Here is a 20,037-nt window from a genome sequence, read left to right as displayed (position 1 = left end):
ATAAAAATTTTAAGTTGAAAATATTTTTGATAAAGCAAAATTAATTTTATGGGGAGGGTTGGGGGGTGGGGGAGGTAGTGGGTGGAGGGTGTCAGGAATCGGGTGAAAAAATAAATTTTTGAAATTGAAAAATATTTTTTTCAAATTTATTTTTATCCCAAAAAAAATGTAATTTGAAATTGGAAGAGAGTTTTGGAAAATATTTTCCTTAATTTTTGAAGGGAAGTCATTTCCTTAATTTTGAGAAAATGAGTTGATTTGGAAAACATTTTCCAAAATTTTTGTCCCAACAAAACATGGAAAAATTTAAAAACATTTTCCAGAAAATGTTTTTCTTCGTACCAAACACACTCTAAAAAGGAACTTGTTTTCTTTTTGATAAGCATAGAGCAGGTACCATGTAACTCTTTCCACTAATGCCCTTAGTGTTTTTTAAAGTTAACACAGTGTTCTTGTTGTTCTAAAAGCACAAGGATGCATATGGTCTTCACTCTTCTTTTCTTCAGTATAAATATTGAAGGTGAGTGGTGACACAAATTGCACCATAAAGCTATTTGTACAGATCCCAATCTTGCCACCAAACTTGATCTTGGAGACACAATTGCGGGCGACATCATTTTAAAAGTCCAAATAACATAGCTTGAAATTCGAAGTATTTAACACACTACAATAAACTCATTTCATATTTCAGCACCATGACAAATATCTACACACAAACACATTCATCGCCCATGTGAAAAATCAAAGCATGAGCCAAAAAGTTGCAACTATAAGTAAGACATATGAAAGCATTGAGAAATTATATTGAATAACCTTGAAAATTAGCGATCTTGAACTTTTGAGCACACGTGCTTCGTGTGCAAACCTTCATGCATGGTTAAAAGTCAAATTTTCATGGATTAAGACTTATTCAAAGTGGAGTCAAAAATTAAATTCAAGATTACCCAATCACACTAAACATTATATTTAAAATTTATCTGCACTTTATCTTCTTTAATCTTTTCTAAACTAGGGATAGCTAGGCCTTGTTGAGCACAACCCAATTCAATACCTAATATATATGATAAAAAGGAAAAATCATCCCACACATCTATTTAAGGGTAAATATTACGACTTTTAGATCTATTTTTTTTTATATTACTACTTATAGTATTTTAATTACAAGTATTAACAGCTTAATTTTAATTTATAAATTAATTAATTATATATTATTAACTAATATATATATTATATAATGTAATATAATGAATATGTGAGAAATAATATTAATTTCAGAAAATCAATTTGTCATTATCTATTTATTACACTTTTTAAGGTATTTTTTTAACTTATCACATGTCAACCCACACTCTCAGCCCTACTCTCACGTTACTCTTCCACCTTCAGTTTTTCTTTCACCTTTTTCTTTATTCTTTTTCCATGATAATTAACAAAATATCTTTTCCATGAATATAATAATTTATAATTGACAAGATAAATCTTTTTCTTGATTTTCTCCTAATTAGTTGATTCTTATTTTGATTATTTTATTATTTCAAGATAAGTGTTGACTACTGTTCAAATATTTTAAATTTATCATTGTAGATTTTAAAGGTAATTTTCTCTCTTTAATCTATCATTTTTGCTTTTCTTGATATTTTTTTTTGTTTTAAATTTTGATGTTGTTTTTCATTTTCTTTAATCTGATTTTTTTAGAAATAAGAATTCTATATTTTGAAATTTTGATTTCGTTTTTTATTTTATTTATATGGAACTTGATTTTTGATTTTTTTTCCTTTTCCAATCGGATATTTATTGGATACCAAATAAATACAACACTTGTTTAGGTTATCTAATTTGGTTGAAATCTCAATTACATGTTCTTTTTTTTTTATTTTATCACTCGGACATCAGTTGGATACCAAATGTATGTCAATTTTTTACTATAGCTTAATTATTCCAGTATCAATCGCATATCAATTTTACCTAGTTTTTGAGTATACATTTGAAAAGTACTAAATACACAAATAATTAACTAGCACATAGTAAATGTTCTGAAATTATAATTCATTAACTAAAAAGACAAAATAAGTCAAAATATGAGTTTGCCACAAGAACACAACCAAATCAAAATAAAAATAAATTATGTCTTTTTTTCTTCAAAAGGGTAATTTGAACTCGTCTTCATGTTGTGTCCCTCTCGACGATATGTACTGTACATAATCTTACACCTCTTGAATTTCACATTAGCAAATCATTTTTAGCGTTCAAGTTGTGGTCTCCCTACAATTCTTTTTTAACCGGCGGGAAATAACTTATGCTTCAACACTTTTTGATTGCATAGTTTTCTGTTCCATCATAAATTATTGTGTCAATATTACATTATACAAAAGTACAAATAACTTTTATACATATATTATATTAGTATACAAATTTCATATCATTATTATAGTATACAAATTTCATACAAAAATAAACATACATATGCTATTTTAAAATAATTTCTTATTACAGATTCAAAAGTAAAAATACATATGTTATATTAGTAGACAAATTTCATAAAATTCTAATTCACTTATTTCGTACCTATTTCATTCAAAAAGTCATTAGTTATTCATACCAAATCCATACCACCAGAATATCAAAATAATTCCAACTTATAAATATTAATTGCCATTTCTTGAATAAACAGTATTCCAAATTCTTTACATTATTATTCCCAAAATCCATTACAATGTAATGCAAAAAAAAAATCTAATCAAACCAGAAAGCGTATCAATAAATATTATCTATTGTCATACATATATATTAGTAAACAAATCCTAAAAAGTATCTATTTTTTTAAATAGAAACATACCAAAAATAAAAAAGGGGTCAGACAAATAATGAATAAAATTCAATGTTCATACCAAAATATAATATTTTATATTTTAAAAAAAATATCATAATTAAAATTGGTATAGACAACAAAAAATTTGAAATTAAACATACAAATTGCATACAATTGTTATGCACACTTTTCAATGCAGAATCATGCCACTATAATACCAAAATGATACCACTTCCAATTGTTAATTGTCATTTATTATACAAATAGTATACAAAATTCATTCCAACATAATTCCAAAATCGTACCAATATAATATAGCCAGTATACCAAATTCAAATAAATTTAATGCAATTTTAAAAACCAAAAACATAAAAAAAAAAAATGAATGTTCAAACCAAATCTATATTACCTTTAATTTTTTTTTATGTAATTTGAAAAAATGAATATTCATACAAAAAACGTCTTAATTAAAACTATTATACACAAACAAACTATGACTTTTTTTTTCATTTGATTTGTATACCAATAGAAATAAAATCGCAAAGAACAGTGACATGAAGAATTACATCTATCACCATACTTTATTAATATTGATAAGAAGTCGTCCATTAAAAGAAAATGAAAATTATTGATAATGAAAACGAATATGAGTTAGATGATAATGACAAGAAAAAATATTGAGAAGCGAGAGAAACTTCAAACATGAAAAAAAAATCGGAACTGCTTTGAGCTAAACAAGGAAAACAAATATTACCTTTTTAATGAATCTCCTATTTGAATGTCTCCTATTAATTATCATCAATTTTTTAAAAATAGTTTACTATTAATATATCCGATTTGACCTTGTTTATATTTCAAATTAATTATTTTTTACTATCATTTTAAATTAGTTTTTACTAAAATGTTAAAACTTGTAATTTTATTGTTATAACTTGAAAGATAAAGAATAAAGTCATAACTTATAATTATTATGTCAATTATAAGTTTTTCACAAAAATTTAATATAATAATATATAACATATAAAAAGTGCATATTGTGAATCGCAAAATGCAAAGAGCAAATTGAGTAGCACTGCGTGTCAAATTCTGAAGGCCACAACAATAGAAGACACCAAACATGCTTTTCTAACGGAACTTAATTCCTTTAGGTTTTGAGTTTTTCAATTTGTTTTGGACTTGATAGAATATATGCCTTCACTTAACAAGTAATGGACCAGGTCCCTTACTACACTAATGAATAAAACCAGAAAGTTAAATGCAGTAAAATCAACACGATGATTTTACGTGGAAACCTCCTTGCTTAAGGGAGTAAAACCACGACCTGTCTCACAGGATTTTCAATCGTTTTCACTAATCTTCAAAAGCAAAAGTAAAACACGATTACAACAAATGTGAGAAGAAGTTTTTAATCTCACGTTTAAGCAATAGTCTCTATTGCTTAACAAGCCTAAGTAGAAAACAATCTACCCACTAAGCTATCCCACTTGGACAACCTAGACTTTAACCACTACCCACTGATTCCTTTATAGATTCAGGAATAGTTTACAGTTTAAGAACAAGAGAATGTATTCCTAAACAACTACACGAAAAGCTCTAGAGATTGTTGTTGTTTTTGGAATAATTCTGCCTTTGTTTACTAGCAGCCTTTGCAAATGTTCTTGAAGAGTTTTATCTCAAGTTGCAAAAAACTGTCAAAGATGTTTAGGAACGTGCCTTTTATATGGACAAGTCACTTTCCTTAAACTCTTTGTCATTGGTTGGAGAAGTCTTACTTTTTGACGCCATCGGGAAGTGTGCACCTACTTTCTGTACCGTCTCCAGCTGGCAGTCAACTGGCTCGTCACCATGAGAGCCTGGTACCTCTACAAGGTCTCTGGTTTGTTTCATCTGCAACACTCAAGTAAGAAACCTGGTACCTTTACAAGGTCCCTAAGTTTGTCAAATCATCAAAACTACAAATAACATTTTCCCCCTTTTTGATGATGACAAACAATGATCTCAGATCTTCTCCAACTTTGTTCCCCCTTGCTATATTCCCCCTTACTGTATATTCCCCCTCACTGTATTATTTAGCTACTTACAGTTTTACTTCCCTCTTTTGGCATCATAAAAAAGTTATGCAGTAAACCAACGATGTCAACAGAAATACTGAACAAGATCAAAGCTAAAGAGTAATCAATCAGTAAGGAAAAAGCATGCACAAAAGAAGATAATCAGAACAGCAAAGGAATAAGTTAACCAGCATGCCATCATAACATATTAATACATTAAAATCAAACTGAATATCCATCAACACAGTGATACGCCACACAAAAAAAATGACATAGGGGAGGATTGATTAACAGGCTATGAAGAGGGGGGAGGATGAGACAGGGACTGGATGACAAGAGTGAGTCGTGCATTGGCAGCATCATTATCTTGGATGGCCTTTTCTTGCAAGGCAGTGATCTTCACCTTCAACTCAGCATTCTCTTTCTCCAGAGCTTGTACCACTGAAGAGCCAGGTCCCTCACTCTGTGCAGTAAGCAATTCTGCTTTGAGTATAGCAATCTCTGCCTCTTTACCACTTAACCGCACAGTGAGCTCCTCAACCTCGTGCTTAAGCTGATCCTGATCATCAATAAGTTGAGCCATCTTGCTCTTTGGATAGCCTATTCCTTCAATGCATTCGCACTCAACCAAGGTACTCTCGGAGATGGTCTGTTTAACTGTCCCAACCTTTCCAACACTGAGAGGAATTTGAAAATGTTTGAATACCTCCGTGAGAAAGTATCCTTAGCCCATTCCATGAACAACTTTCCTCTCAATGACAGTTTTGTGGATATGCTCAAGCATTAGACCAGGGAGGTTCAGGGCTTCGAAGCTACACAACATCTCCATCACAAACAAATCAGCAGCAATTGCTACTGTCCTCTTTTCAGTGCGAGGAAGAAGAACTTTGTTGATGAACTCAAAGACCACTGGTACTCACTCTTCATGATTTTCTTATAAATCCCAGCAACCTTGGTTGTGGGTGTCTTAGAAATCACAGAAGCAAACTCAGAAGAGCAAGTTCTGCCCAGTACAGACCGGGTCCCCTCTCTAGGCACCCTGAGAATTTTGCTCAACACACCCTCATCTAAATATACAGCAATGTTATTTACCCGTGTGAGGATGCTCCCATCGTCCTTGAATTGAACATTATAGTAAAATTCGCGCACTTCTTCTTCATGGAGGATGGGGGATTTCATGTCGAACAAGTGTAACCAAGATTGGATCTCTACCATATCGTGAAGAGAATCCATGCCAGGAAGAGTTATGATTCCCATATCAAAAACTCTCCCTGCCAAGACGGCTTGGTTTCTCAGGCTGTCAACAACTTCCTGCATGTTGACACTTTCATCTCTCCTAGCTTGGGAACCAGGTCCCTGTGACCTCTTCCTTTTTCCCTCAGAACTCTTCTTTTTCGACTTAGTGTTTTCAACCTTCTTTGTGACCTTTCCCTTTTTCTTCTCTGACCTCTTCTTCTTAGTTTTCTTTTCCATCTCTTCACCAGACAACTCAACAACATTAGTCTCAGGCATTTTGAAATTTGACACCTTGAAGGTTCTGGCACTTCTAACTGCAGCAGTAGAACGTGCACTGGCCTTCAAGGCATCAGCCATCAACTTTTGAGCAGCAGACCTAGTGGTAGGTCTTCTCCTAGGGGCCTCCTCTACAACCTTCTGTCCCTTTTCTAGATATATCACCTTCTCTTCGCTCAACCTTCCATTTTAAAGGTTCCTCCTCACTTTCAGAGTCAGAGGAGGAGGAAGAAGGATACCTTTCAATATCAGGCGTTTTATCAAAAATGGGTTGAGTGGTTCTTACCTCTTCCCTCTGCAAAACCTCAGTTTGCTCTGCCATTGCTTCTTCCCTCATCATGGCCAAGCTTTCAATCACCAACTCTTCACTTGCTGCCAATATATTGGACTCAGAAGCCTTATGCTTGGGTAGATCTCCTTCAAAGAGATTGTCAGGAAACATGTCTTGAAACGGACCAGGTCCGGTAGGCACGCAAGAACTGTTTAGATCTATGGCATAGAAAGGATTATCGGGTGTGTCTTGTTGAGAACTGGAGGGGGAATTGGGTTTGGGCTGTTCAGTAGCCGGAGAATAAAAGGCAAGAGGCTCTATTTCGCTAAGAGCATCCAGCATTTGTTTAGAGGAAGATGATGGAGAAGACATGTTTTACACCCAAGAAAATGGTTTCTTTGAACAGAGAAAAGAAGAAAAAGAAACAAATTTTGCCTTTTTAGCTTTTGCTAAAACCCTTCGTGAAACAAGAAGAATGTTAAAGGACAGATGTGGATTTCAAAAGAAGTAAATGGGGTTTTTAAAAGGCGTGAAAAGGTGCCAGGTCCATGATTGGATGTGTCGTTTGAGAGAGAAACGATGGGACTAACGGTCAGAGTGACCGATGACTGACACGTGGAATTATCAACGGTCATATTTTTCAGTTTCAATTTAATGTATAAATGCTAACCTGAACAGGCACCAGGTACCATAGCACAGTTAAACCTCATTCCTCAGTTGTTCTAGTTGCTTCCCTTGCTAAGCAGATCCTTACTGAGAGTATACCTACAAAAGGTACAAAAAGGATCTTTGTTCAGATATTTAAATATTCACACAAAGGATACCTGCACTGCAATTTTAGCCATCAAGGGAGTTCAACTGTTGGAAGCTAAAACATTCACTTGGAAATCAACATGCCCAACTTCAACCGATTTATCTCAAATTGATCCTTGCTGAGAGCTTTGGTGAAGATGTCTGCAATTTGCTCCTCCGTTGGACAATATGTGAGCACAATATTTCCCTTCTCAACATTATCTCTCAAAAAGTGATGTCTAACATCAATATGCTTTGTTCTCTTATGATGGACTGGATTCTTTCCCATACTCACAACACTAGTATTGTCACACATAAGAGGAATTGCTTTGATGTGAATCCCGAAATCTTCCAGATGTTGCCTGATCCACAACAATTGTGAACAGCAGGCTGCAGCAGCTACATACTCAGCTTCAGCAGTTGAAAGAGCCACAAAATTCTGCTTCTTGGTTCCCCAAGAGATAAGTGATGATCCAAGGAAATGAGCCATTCCAGAGGTACTCTTCCTGTCAACTTGATAACCAGCAAAATCAGCATCTGCAAAACCAACCAGATCAAAAGTATCACCTGCAGGATAGAAGAGAACCAGGTCCCCTGTTTTCTTCAAGTATCTGAGAATACGTTTTGCAGCCTTCAAGTGTGAATCACGAGGACATACTTGAAACCTGGCACACATTCCAACACTATACACAATATCAGGCCTGCTAGCAGTCAGATATAACAAGGATCCAATGATTCCCCTGTACATTGTCTGATTCACAAGAGGATCAGATTCCTCTACTATCATCTTGGAATTTGTTCCCATAGGAGTATCAATAGGTTTAGAATCAAACATATTGAATTTCTTCAGCAGCTCCTTAATGTACTTCTCCTGACATATTGAGATCCCATTTTATGATTGCTTGATTTGCAGACCTAGGAAGAATGTCAATTCACCCATCATGCTCATTTCAAACTCCTTTCCCATTAATTATGAGAATTCTTCACACAAATGTTCTGAAGTAGCTCCAAAAATTATGTCATCCACATAAACTTGAATGATAAGCAATTCTTGTTCTCTTAAGAACAAAGTATTGTCTATCTTGCCTCTTTTGAAACCATTCTTCAGCAGAAACTTTGACAACCTTTCATACCATGCTCTTGGAGCTTGCTTCAGACCATATAGTGCCTGATTCAATCTGAACAGATGATCTGGTAGCTCTGCATCTTCAAAACCAGGAGGTTGCTTGACAAACACCTCCTCTTTGAGATCTCCATTCAGAAATGCACTCTTCACATCCATTTGATACAGCTTGAACCCCATGAATGCAGCAAAAGCTATTAAAATTCTAATAGCCTCCATTCTGGCAACAGGTGCAAAAGTCTCATCATAGTCTATTCCCTCTTCTTGATTTTATCCTTGCACCACCAACCTGGATTTATTTCTAGTAATCACTCCATTTTCCTCAAGCTTGTTTCTGAAAACCCATCTAGTTCCTATTACTGTTCTGCCTTCAGGTCGAGGAACCAGGTACCATACCTTGCTTCTTTCAAACTTATGAAGTTCTTCTTGCATAGAATTGATACAGTCTGCATCACCTAATGCTTCTTTCACATTCTTGGGCTCAATAGATGATATGAATGCTGAGAATGCAACTAGATTTCTTGTTTTTGATCTAGTATGAATTCCAGAATTCAAAGGAGAAATGAGATTATCAAGAGGATGTGATGAACTATGCTTCCATCCTGATCTTGGAGCAGACTGATTGAGCTGATCAGCATGTTCTTCTTCATCAAGAGTGACATCATTTTCTGGGGAGTCTGATATACTCTGGCTGGAATTTTGAGTAGTACCAGGTACCATATCACTTTTTTCAACCTCAACAGCCTCTTCAGGTAGACTATGATTCTGATCATCACATTCATTTTTCAGTTGTTGTTCTGCATCAGCTTCACCTCCTTCAGTTTTCTTCAATTTGAACAGTTTCATCACATCATCTTCATCATTTGATCCATCATTCTTCAAGCTTCCATATTCATCAAATACAAAATAAATGCTTTCTTCAATGCATTGAGTTCGTTTGTTGAATATTCTGTAAGCCTTGCTGGATGAAGAATATCCAACAAACACTCCTTCATCACTCCTAGGATCAAATTTTCCCAGATCATCCTTTCCATTATTCAGCACAAAACATCTGCATCCAAATGCTCTAAGATAGCTCAGCATAATCTTTCTGTTGTTGAGCAGCTCATAGGGGGTCTTATTCAAAACAACTCTTATTAGACACCGGTTGGTAACATGACATGCTGTGTTAACAGCTTCAGCCCATAAATTTTGAGGAAGATTTGATTCAATAATCATAGTTCTGGCAATGTTCACCAAGGTTCTGTTTTTTCTTTCCACTACTCCATTTTGTTGAGGAGTTCTTGGAGCAGAAAAATTATGACTCGTACCATTCTCCATGCAGAATTTATCCAGTGTTGAGTTCTCAAACTCAGTACCATGATCAGATCGAATGCTGCAAATGACTTGATTCAATTTGGTTTGAATCATTTTGAAAAATATCACCAACTCTTCAGCTGTGTCTGCCTTTGATCTCAAGAATCTTGTCCAAGTGTATCTCGAGTAATCATCAACAATCACCAAAATGTACTTCTTGCCATTTCTGCTTTGAACCTTCAAGGGTCTACACAAATCCATATGAAGCAGCTCTAGTGTTCTTGATGATGTTACTTGCTTTTTGGGCTTAAAGGATGATATGATTTGTTTTCCTTTAACACAAGCTTCACAGATTTTATTTTCAGCAAACTTCAGCTTGGGCAGACCTCGAACCAGGTCCTTAGAAATCAGTTTGTTCAATAGAGATGAGCTTACATGCCCCAGCCTACGATGCCAAAGATCAGCATTCTCATTCTGAGCACTAAGACATGTAAGTTCATCTCCATGAGACGTTTCTAAGTTGGCCACATACATATTTTTACTTCTGTGTGCAGTGAGAATTACCTTCTTTGTAGTTAGACTCACCACAGTACATTTCTCAGAAGTAAATTTGACTTCATTTCCTTTGTCACAGATTTGAGACACACTCAACAAGCTGTACTTCAATCCATCCACATGATACACATTGTCAATTGAATCTTCAAGAGATCTTCCAACTTTGCCAACTCCCAAAATGTACCCCTTCTTTTCGTCACCAAATGAGACACCTCCTCCTTGAAGTGTCTTGAGTGAGAGGAAGTTTTTTACATCACCAGTCATATGCTTAGAGCATCCACTGTCCATATACCAGCACTGACTGCTGCTCCTCTCACTCACCTGCACCAAGAATCACTTGTTTAGCTTGGGAACCCATTTCAATTTGAGTTCCTAGAAGGCAGACAAAGGAGTGATTAGATTGTATTTAGTCCAATAGGGTAGATTTTGAAGCTTTCTAACAAAGGACATGGGAGCAGGGACAAATTTTTTCTTTGAAAATCTGTGAGTTGAAACATGCTTTGTAGGACCAGGTCTCTCTTTTGGTAAATTTTGCCTTTCAGTATAATTAGAGAGCTTTTCATAGGAGTTTCTCCAGCTAGCACACTCACCCTTCAAATGTCCATTCTTACCACAGTGAAGACATAGCAGATTTTCAGACACAAACACATACTTACTGTGAGGATTATAAGGAGGAGTGATGTTCAAACTTCCTAGTCCTTTCTTATTGAAATTACTCTGATTTGTTGCATTTGACAGTAACTTTGAGGATTTTGTCCACTTAAGGGATTTTTCAAGTTCTTCCTTAAGTTTGACAATATCCTGTTCTAATTTGTTACTCTTTTCCAGCGACAGAACAAGATTTTTCTCAGAGTTTTTCAATTTTTCTTGAATTTCAGCTTGTAAACCATTTGACATTCCATTCAGCTTTTCAGCTTCTTCAGTAATCTGATTCAACTGGTTCTTAAGTTCAGAGTTATTTGACTCTAGAGACACCATTCCTGACATTTTCTCTTCAAGTTTAACTTTGTTTTCAGTTAAACTGTCAAGTTCAGCATTCATGGTGTCTCTTTCAGATGTTAACTCTATCACAGAATCAATCATGAATTTTGCCAAAGTTATCAAATTTTTAAGAGAATATTTATCCAAGTCATTTTTCATATCTAGAAGAGTTACCTGATTGTCCTCTTCTTCATTTTCTGTGTGAGCCATGTGAGCAAACATTTCATTGAAGACAGTTTCCTCCTCATGTACAGCCACCATAGACACATATTTTTGTTCATTAGGGTCTTCTGAATCACTTGAAGAATCACCCCATGCAGCAAGAGCCTTTTGACAACCAAATCTACAGCAGCTTTTCGATCTCTCTTGCCGAGTACCAGGTCCCTTCTATTCTCTTTGTCACTTCTTGGTTTTTGATGTTCCTTGTTTTCATTCTTGAGCAAAGGACACTCTCTGATGAAGTGCCCAGCTTTTCCACACTTGTAGCAAGTATCACCTTGAGTAGCATTTCGAGTACCATTTGTTCCTCTTTTATAAACTTTGTTTTTCCTCACAATTTTTTGGAATTTGCTGATAAGATATGCCATATCATCATCACTGGAATCTTCATCTGATTTGTACTTCAGCATCAATGACTTGTCCTTCTTGGCTTCCTTCTTTGATGAATCGTAATTTCGATTCATCTCATGTGTCTTCAGATTTCCAATCAAAGCATCCATACTCAGCACCTTCAAATCTTTGGCTTCTGTAATAGCATCAACCTTGCTTTCCCAAGATTTTGGAAGAATTCGAATTACTTTTCTGACTTGTTTGCTCATGATTATAGGTTCATCAAGACTTCGCAGTTCATTTATAATGGAAGACAATTTTGTGAACATGTCATGGATTGTTTCTCCTTCCTTCATTTTGAAGTTCTCATACCGTGAGGTAAGCATGTCAATCTTAGATTCTTTTACTTGTTCAGTTCCTTCATGTGCAGTCCTCAAACAGTCCCGAATTTCCTTAGCAGACTCACAAGCTGACACCCTGTTGAACTCATCAGGTCCTATCCCACAGACAAGAAGAGTTTTAGCTTTGTAGCCCTTTTCGATCTTTTTTCTATCAGCTTCGTCGTATTTCTGTCTAGGCTTTGGAACAAGATTAGTTTTCTCTCCATCCTTTTCTTCCATCATCGGAATAAACGGTCCATCCAGTACAATATCCCATAACTCGCTATCTTCAGCCATGAGATAATCGTGCATTCTAACTTTCCACCAACTGTAGAAATGTCCATTGAAACGGGGAGGTCTTGTTGACGACTGACCTTCTTCGAGGTTAAGTGGAGCAGCCATTCTGGAGCAAATATCACTTCCTTGGTGTTAACCAAATAGATAGTGCCTACTCTGATACCACTTGATATATATGCCTTCACTTAAAAAGTAATGGACCAGGTCCCTTACTACACTAATGAATAAAACCAGAAAGTTAAATGCAGTAAAATCAACACGATGATTTTACGTGGAAACCTCCTTGCTTAAGGGAGTAAAACCACGACCTGTCTTACAGGATTTTCAATCGTTTTCACTAATCTTCAAAAGCAAAAGTAAAACACGATTACAACAAATGTGAGAAGAAGTTTTTAATCTCACGTTTAAGCAATAGTCTCTATTGCTTAACAAGCCTAAGTAGAAAACAATCTACCCACTAAGCTATCCCACTTAGACAACCTAGACTTTTAACACTACCCACTGATTCCTTTATAGATTCAGGAATAGTTTACAGTTTAAGAACAAGAGAATGTATTCCTAAACAACTACACGAAAAGCTCCAGAGATTTCTGTTGTTCTTGGAATAATTCTGCCTTTGTTTACTAGCAACCTTTGCAAATGTCTTGAAGAGTTTTATCTCAAGTTGCAAAAAACTGCCAAAGATGTTTAGGAAAGTGCGTTTTATATGGACAAGTCACTTTCCTTAAACTCTTTGCCATTGGTTGGAGAAGTCTTACTTTCTAACGCCATCGGGAAGTGTGCACCTACTTTCTGTACCGTCTCCATCTGGCAATCAACTGACTCGTCACCATGAGAGCCTGGTACCTCTACAAGGTCCCTGGGTTTGTTTCATCTGCAACACTCAAGTAAGAAACCTGGTACCTTTACAAGGTCCCTAAGTTTGTCAAATCATCAAAACTACAAATAACAGGACTCAATCATTTTATTTAAGGTTTATAATAAACAGTTCATACAAATAATTCTTGAGGGAAGGAATACACAATATAGAAAATAACTGTGATCTAGGATTTTATCTTTTCTTCTCCTTTATTTATTTATTTATTCTTATATTCTTGTGATTACTATTTTGATGCTTGATCACCATCAGAATAAATTTATAATTATTTCTAAAAATAGGGAGAGGAATATAATGATAGAACGTGAAATATAAGGAGAATGATATTATTTTGTAATAATATCTTGAATTTATTTGTGTTTAGGATAAAGATATACATAGGTGTCGCGCTTGGTTCAAATACGGGAAAACAACATAATGCTCCATACTTGATATAACATATCCCTCTCAACGATGTAGTTGAATTGTCAATTGTGGTAGAGGTCGGGAGATATAGTCATATTATCAACCCCGTGAATCAACAGCTAAATAATCAAATAAGTTGATAAAATTGATGCTAAACATGATGGTTAGCTAAATCATAATCTAGATTGATTTATTGATTGATTGTGTAAAAGTTTTCTCTTTCCGTGGTTAATTGTTCATTAGTTTTTTATCTTTACTTTTAGTTAGTTAAATTATATTCATCTTTGAAATATCTCATTTAAAAATATTTAGAAATAGTATAATTTAGTAAATAGTTAATCCATAAATCCCTATAAGTTCGACAACCAGCTTCTAAAAAACAGTTTATTACTTGCACGATCACATACACTTATGTATGCGTTTGAACACAATAAGTTTTTAGCACCGCTTCCAGGGAATTAGGAATAAAATATTTTTCTAGGTTATACTCTTTCTTTCTATTTATTTAAGTTTTTATTTTATTTTTATCTTTATGTGCAAATATTTTATCCCTTGAATATTTAGGTACTCTTGTTGATATAGATGATTGAGATTAATGGTGATTGTGTGATGGACATCCCTGTCAATATTGTGAAGGACCCCATTTGTATATCAAGTGTCCTACTATTCAAAAGAGCGGTTTGCGAATACCTACCCAATTTTATTCACCTTCACCTTTGTTTCTAGCAAGCAAATCAACCCTGTTGATTGATTATCTCATTGGAGTTTGACCTCCTTCTGCTTATTGCGGCCATTTAGCCCCTTATATTCCAACACACTATGTTATCCATTCCCTAGACTAGGAATGACGGTGCCTCCCTCTTTTCTTGTACTCCTATTCTTCACTACTTCATTTGGTTTTGTTCATGTTAATTAGGGCATGGAATGTGTTGGTACTATTCACTTGTGTTCCCAATTGTTGATGATTGTTCCTCTTATGAGCAGGAGTGATTCAGGTTCCTTGTGAGCTCATCATCACTTTTGTATTCTTGCTCAATTATATTTGGAGTAGATGTTATGTCACGCTCGAGCCTACTCTTTGGATGGGACTGAGACTCGAAACTATTGTTGGCCTCAGGTGGATTTCTTGTCCTGACTTACTTAATTTAGTGGAAGACTATATGCATATTTATAAAGATCAAAAACATCTAACTGAACTGAAAAATAAAATAATTTGAGTATGTTTAAAGATTAAACATTCAACTTGGTCAAAAATGGCAACCTAAGTCTTTAACATAAGAGTGATAATGTAAAGACTACTGAACTACTAACTGTCTATGAAGCCTCTAACACAACCCACAACTTCCTAATGGACTAAACTAGAAAGCAAATAAAAGAGTCCTTCGGAATGCAAGGAGGCTCACCAATAGACTCTGAATGCTCAAGCTGGATCAATGGGGCGCTGGATACTGATCCTGGTTACCTGCGTCTGCATCATAATACAATGTAAGCCAACTGACATCAGTACATTGAATGTACGAGTATGCGAGTTGGAATGCTAAAACAACATAGACTTGAAAGAGATTCTGAAAGAAACACTTGTCTCTTCTGAACTCATGAATACTTAACTAACTCATTTCAATATAAAACAGTTTAAAACAAGTGCAATATAATGAAAAGTTGTTTAAAAACATGATGTCAACTCTTTGCATATAACAAGGATACAACATAACTCTGAAATGTATGTGAAAATACAATAAACTGATGAATATAAAAATAAAATAACTTCTGTGGGAGTTTCTCTAACCGACAACCATCACATAAGAGCTATAATAATGATACAACGATCTATCTCACGTTGCTAGTGCATCTGATACCCGGCCAAAGGTGAACTGAACTACTAAGCGGATCCACTAGTCTATTATAAAAAGGATTCATTTAAAAAGTAAGGCCCTTCTCTACACATGGTGGGTACATGGTTTTATGGAGACGTGAGTTATCTAAACTCATGTTTGTCCCAAATTCGATGTTTAATACTAATCCCAAAATAAACTAGCTCTTATGTTTTAAAAACATGTTTCTTCTGTGATTTGATATAAGTGATTAACTCAAAGGCTATCTTGAAAATCTCAGTTTTCCTTCTTGCTTTATTTAGAAAGCTATTACTCTTTTCTGAAAACTAGCACGAAGGCTCTTTGGAAATGTTAGTTTCCATTCTTATTTAAATGTGAAAACAATTTAAATCTCTTTGGGAATACATAGTCCCCATATACTTCTTTGAAGAACAAAACTTCAACTTTACTCTTTACTGAACTCAAAATTTAAGTCTTAAAACAAAGTTAAAACATTTGTGAAAAGACTTATGAAAACTTGAAATGAACTTCTCTTACTTGACTTTTGACTCCTCTTGACTTTGATCTTAACTACTCTTGACTTGACTCTTAAATGTTCCTTGAATTGAATTATGGATCCAAGGATTATGATTTGTGTTTGGAAAGATCTCATGATATTTAGGAATGATTTTAGATAGCTGAAAATGAGAAAAGTCACGAAATCACCGTCTTGGAACAAGTTCGCGATGCAGAGATGTTTTAAGTAATTACTCGCGAAATTTAATTTTGAGACAGAGGAATCCGCGTCCTTACCGCGATGTGGAACAAAATTTTGCTCACTGGGGGAGAAAGTCCGCGACGCGGACTTGTATACCAAATCTGCTCGACTTTTTCCTACTTCGTGTTTCAACCCCAATTTGTCTAAACTCGATTATTTTTCTCACATTCATTTTAGATTCCGCTACCCAACATATGTAACAAGAACCTAACTCAATACAACTCTAAAAATCGACGTAAAGATCTTAGAAACTCCACAATTCAACAACATTCAAATTCAATAATACATGTCAAGAGCGTCAAATTTCTAACTCTTTTACGACGAATTGTGCTACATTAAACATGCTGGGCGCGTGGGTGAACGAACTCAATGCTATGAAAGACTCACATACCTTGTAAGATCAATTCCTTGGCGAATCCACAACCGAATTCAATCGGTTTTGGCAACTCCTGCTTTTCCTCTTCTCCTTTCTCTTGAGTTCTTTCTCCAAAAGCCCTACCTCTATTTATCAAAAGTGTAAAGTGAACTAACTCAATTTTGACCCCAATTAATTTACTAAAAATGGATTTAATTAGTTAAGTAAGGAAAAGACCAAGCTACCCTTCCAAAATCCGAATTAGACATTTCCTTATTCGAACAACCCAACTTCTACTCACTTATACAAACTCGGAGTCGCGCAAACTCAGCGGCATTGGAAAGATCAATATAAGAGTTTTCCAACTATATTTGGAAATACACCTAAACATCCTGAGCTAGAAGTTATGCCCGCTTGAAGTTTGATCAAAACTCAACTTTTCCTAACTTAAAGAAATTTTCCAGATTTTTAATTATTCTAAAAAATGATTATCTCGAGTTCCAAGTTTCTTCCTAGTTATTCCAATTTGCGAGATGTTACATGTTATCCCTACATTTTGTTGTGCTATTAGCTGAGACTCTCAATTTCTCCCTTGTTACTTGCTTTCTTCTACTTCTCCTTGTGTTTCTAATGATATTTTTGTTGCATTCTTCTTCCTGCATTATATCTCTGTATGCATATACTTTTTAGGGAAAATTACGCGGATAATCAAACTTATACTATTTAATTACTCATAATATCAATAGTTTACTATAACTACCACTCGCGACTAACATTATACATTAATTACGTGGGATGACTTCGAATTTGTATGATTAGTCATGTTTGTATATGTATAATTTACCAGAATATACAAATAAATATGTATAATATACAATTTTTTTAGCCTATATACATATACAATTGACTTATCTCCCACTCTCTGCCCTCTCTCGCCCACCTCTCTCCTCCCTCTCTCAATCTCTCTCGCCTCTCTCCTCCCTCTTCCAATCTTGCTTGCCATTTATACAAATGTATATGTATAATATACAGTTATATACATATATACATATACAGTCCCACTCTCTGCCCTCTCTCGCTCGCCTCTCTCGATCTCGCTCACCTCTCTCCTCTCCCTCCCAGTCTCGACCGCCTTCTCCTCCCCCTCCCAATCTCTCTTGCCATATATACAATTACATATGTATAATATACAATTATCTAACCAATATACATATACAATTCACCTTTCTCCCACTCTTTTCCCCCTCTCTTGCATCTCTCCTCTCTCTCCCAGTCTCACTCGCCTCTTTTCTCCAATTAACATGTAGCTACAAATTGTCATTATCAAACTATAGCTATAAAGAGTAATTAATTATTTTTAAGTCGATATATATGAAAGTTTCCCTACTTTTTAAAATGTTTACACAAGGATGGCCTCCAATCATATAATACTTTATGCCTCTAGGAGAACTTCTTTTTTATTTCTGAACCATACATTGTCTAGTAGCTCATAATCCATCTCGACCTCAATTAATAATCCGACAAGTGTGTTTGTCCACCATGAAAGGCTTCCCTACCAAGCTCCCAATCTTACTAAGTCCTTTGAGACTCCAATATTTGAATTCTAATCCTAGAAATTTCACCCATATTGGCATTGTGTACAGTTCATCTCTTTAGAACTCCATGTTTGGGCTCCATGCTTTAACAATAAATAACTTATTGTCAAAGTGATGTATTCCTCCTCGGAGTACAATATTCTTCCCTGCTTCTGAATCAAATCGAACCAACACTATTCCATTTCTTAGCATTGGGATTTTATTGATCCACTGACTTTGGATGTACCCACTTATCATATAGAATGGAGAATGCACCCCTATATAAAGCATATTACTGCATTTCTCCAAGCTAATTCAGTACTTATGTATTCATCTTCAATTTCACATATACAATTGAATTATCCTGCATTATTATAGACACATATTCAAGCTACTTTGACCAATTTCCCTATATCGAAATTGTCCCAAATGGAGGCTGATAGAATATGTGCCTTCACTTATCAGTCAATGGACCAGGTCTCTTTACACACTAACAAGAATGAACAGAAAGTAAACGCAATTTAAACAACACATCGATTTTACGTGGAAACCTCCTTGCTTAAGGGAGTAAAACCACGACCTGACTCACATGATTTTCAATCGTTTTCACTAATCTTCACAAGCAAAAGTGAAACCCGATTACAACAAATGTGAGAAGAAGTTTTTATCTCATGTTCAAGCAATAATCTATTTTGCTTGACAAGCCTAAGTAGAAGTAAATCTACCCACTAAGCTATCCCACCTAGACAACTTAGAATTTCAATACCACCCACTGATTCCTTTATAGATTCAGGAATAGTTTACAATGTTAGACCAAGAGAATATATTTTTAAACAACTACGCTAAATGCTTTAGAGATTTCAGTTGTTGTCTGAATAATTCTGTTGTTTGATTTTCGATAGCCTTTGCAAGTGTTCTTGAAAATGCTTTATCAAGTTGCAAAAACTGAGGAATAATGTTTAGGAAAGTGACTTTTATATGGACAAGTCACTTTCCTTAAAATCTTTGCCATTGGTTGGAGAAGTCTGACTTTCTGACGCCGTTCGGAAGTGTGCACCTACTTTCTGTACCTTCTCCAGCTGGCAGTCAATCGGCTGGTCACATTTGGAACCTGGTACCTTTACTAGGTCCCTAAGTTTGTTTCATCTTCAAAACTCAAGTAAGAAACCTGGTACCTTTACAAGGTCCCTGAGTTTGTCAAATCATCAAAACTACAAATAACTTTTTCCCCCTTTTTGATGATGACAAACAATGCTCAGGCACCACTCCAGCTCTGTTCCCCCTCACTGTATTCCCCCTCACTTTGTTCCCCCTCACTGTATTCCCCCTCACACCACAACTCAGCCACTCCAGCCACTTACCAGTTTTACTTCCCCCTTTTGGCATCATAAAAAAGAGATACAGTAAACCAATGATGTCAATTGTAATATAAGATAAGATCAAATCTAGATAGCAATCAAACAGAAAGGGAAAAACATTCACAATAGATAATAACTAGAACACCAAGGGAATAAGTTAAATAGCATTCCACAATAACATTTAGTACATTGAAAACAAACTGATAATCCAACAACACAAAGACAAGCCACAAAAAGAAGACACAAGAGAAGATTTAAACAGG

The 20,037-nt window shown here is 35.1% G+C and overlaps 1 protein-coding gene across 1 annotated transcript; it reads right to left on the bottom strand.

Moving 5' to 3' along the window:
* Positions 1–8,405: 8,405 nt before the first annotated feature.
* On the bottom strand, positions 8,406–12,721 carry LOC107021990. The gene is made up of 5 exons (XM_015222695.1): positions 11,768–12,721; positions 10,851–11,717; positions 9,869–10,730; positions 9,178–9,412; positions 8,406–8,778 (listed from the first exon to the last, which is right to left on the bottom strand). Exons 1-5 carry the CDS (start codon positions 12,719–12,721, stop codon positions 8,406–8,408), a joined length of 3,291 nt encoding a protein of 1,096 aa, XP_015078181.1.
* Positions 12,722–20,037: the final 7,316 nt, after the last annotated feature.

This window comes from Solanum pennellii, chromosome 6, assembly GCF_001406875.1.
Source record: "Solanum pennellii chromosome 6, SPENNV200".
Lineage (NCBI taxonomy): Eukaryota > Viridiplantae > Streptophyta > Magnoliopsida > Solanales > Solanaceae > Solanum > Solanum pennellii.
This window is presented reverse-complemented; position numbering and strand designations above follow the sequence as displayed.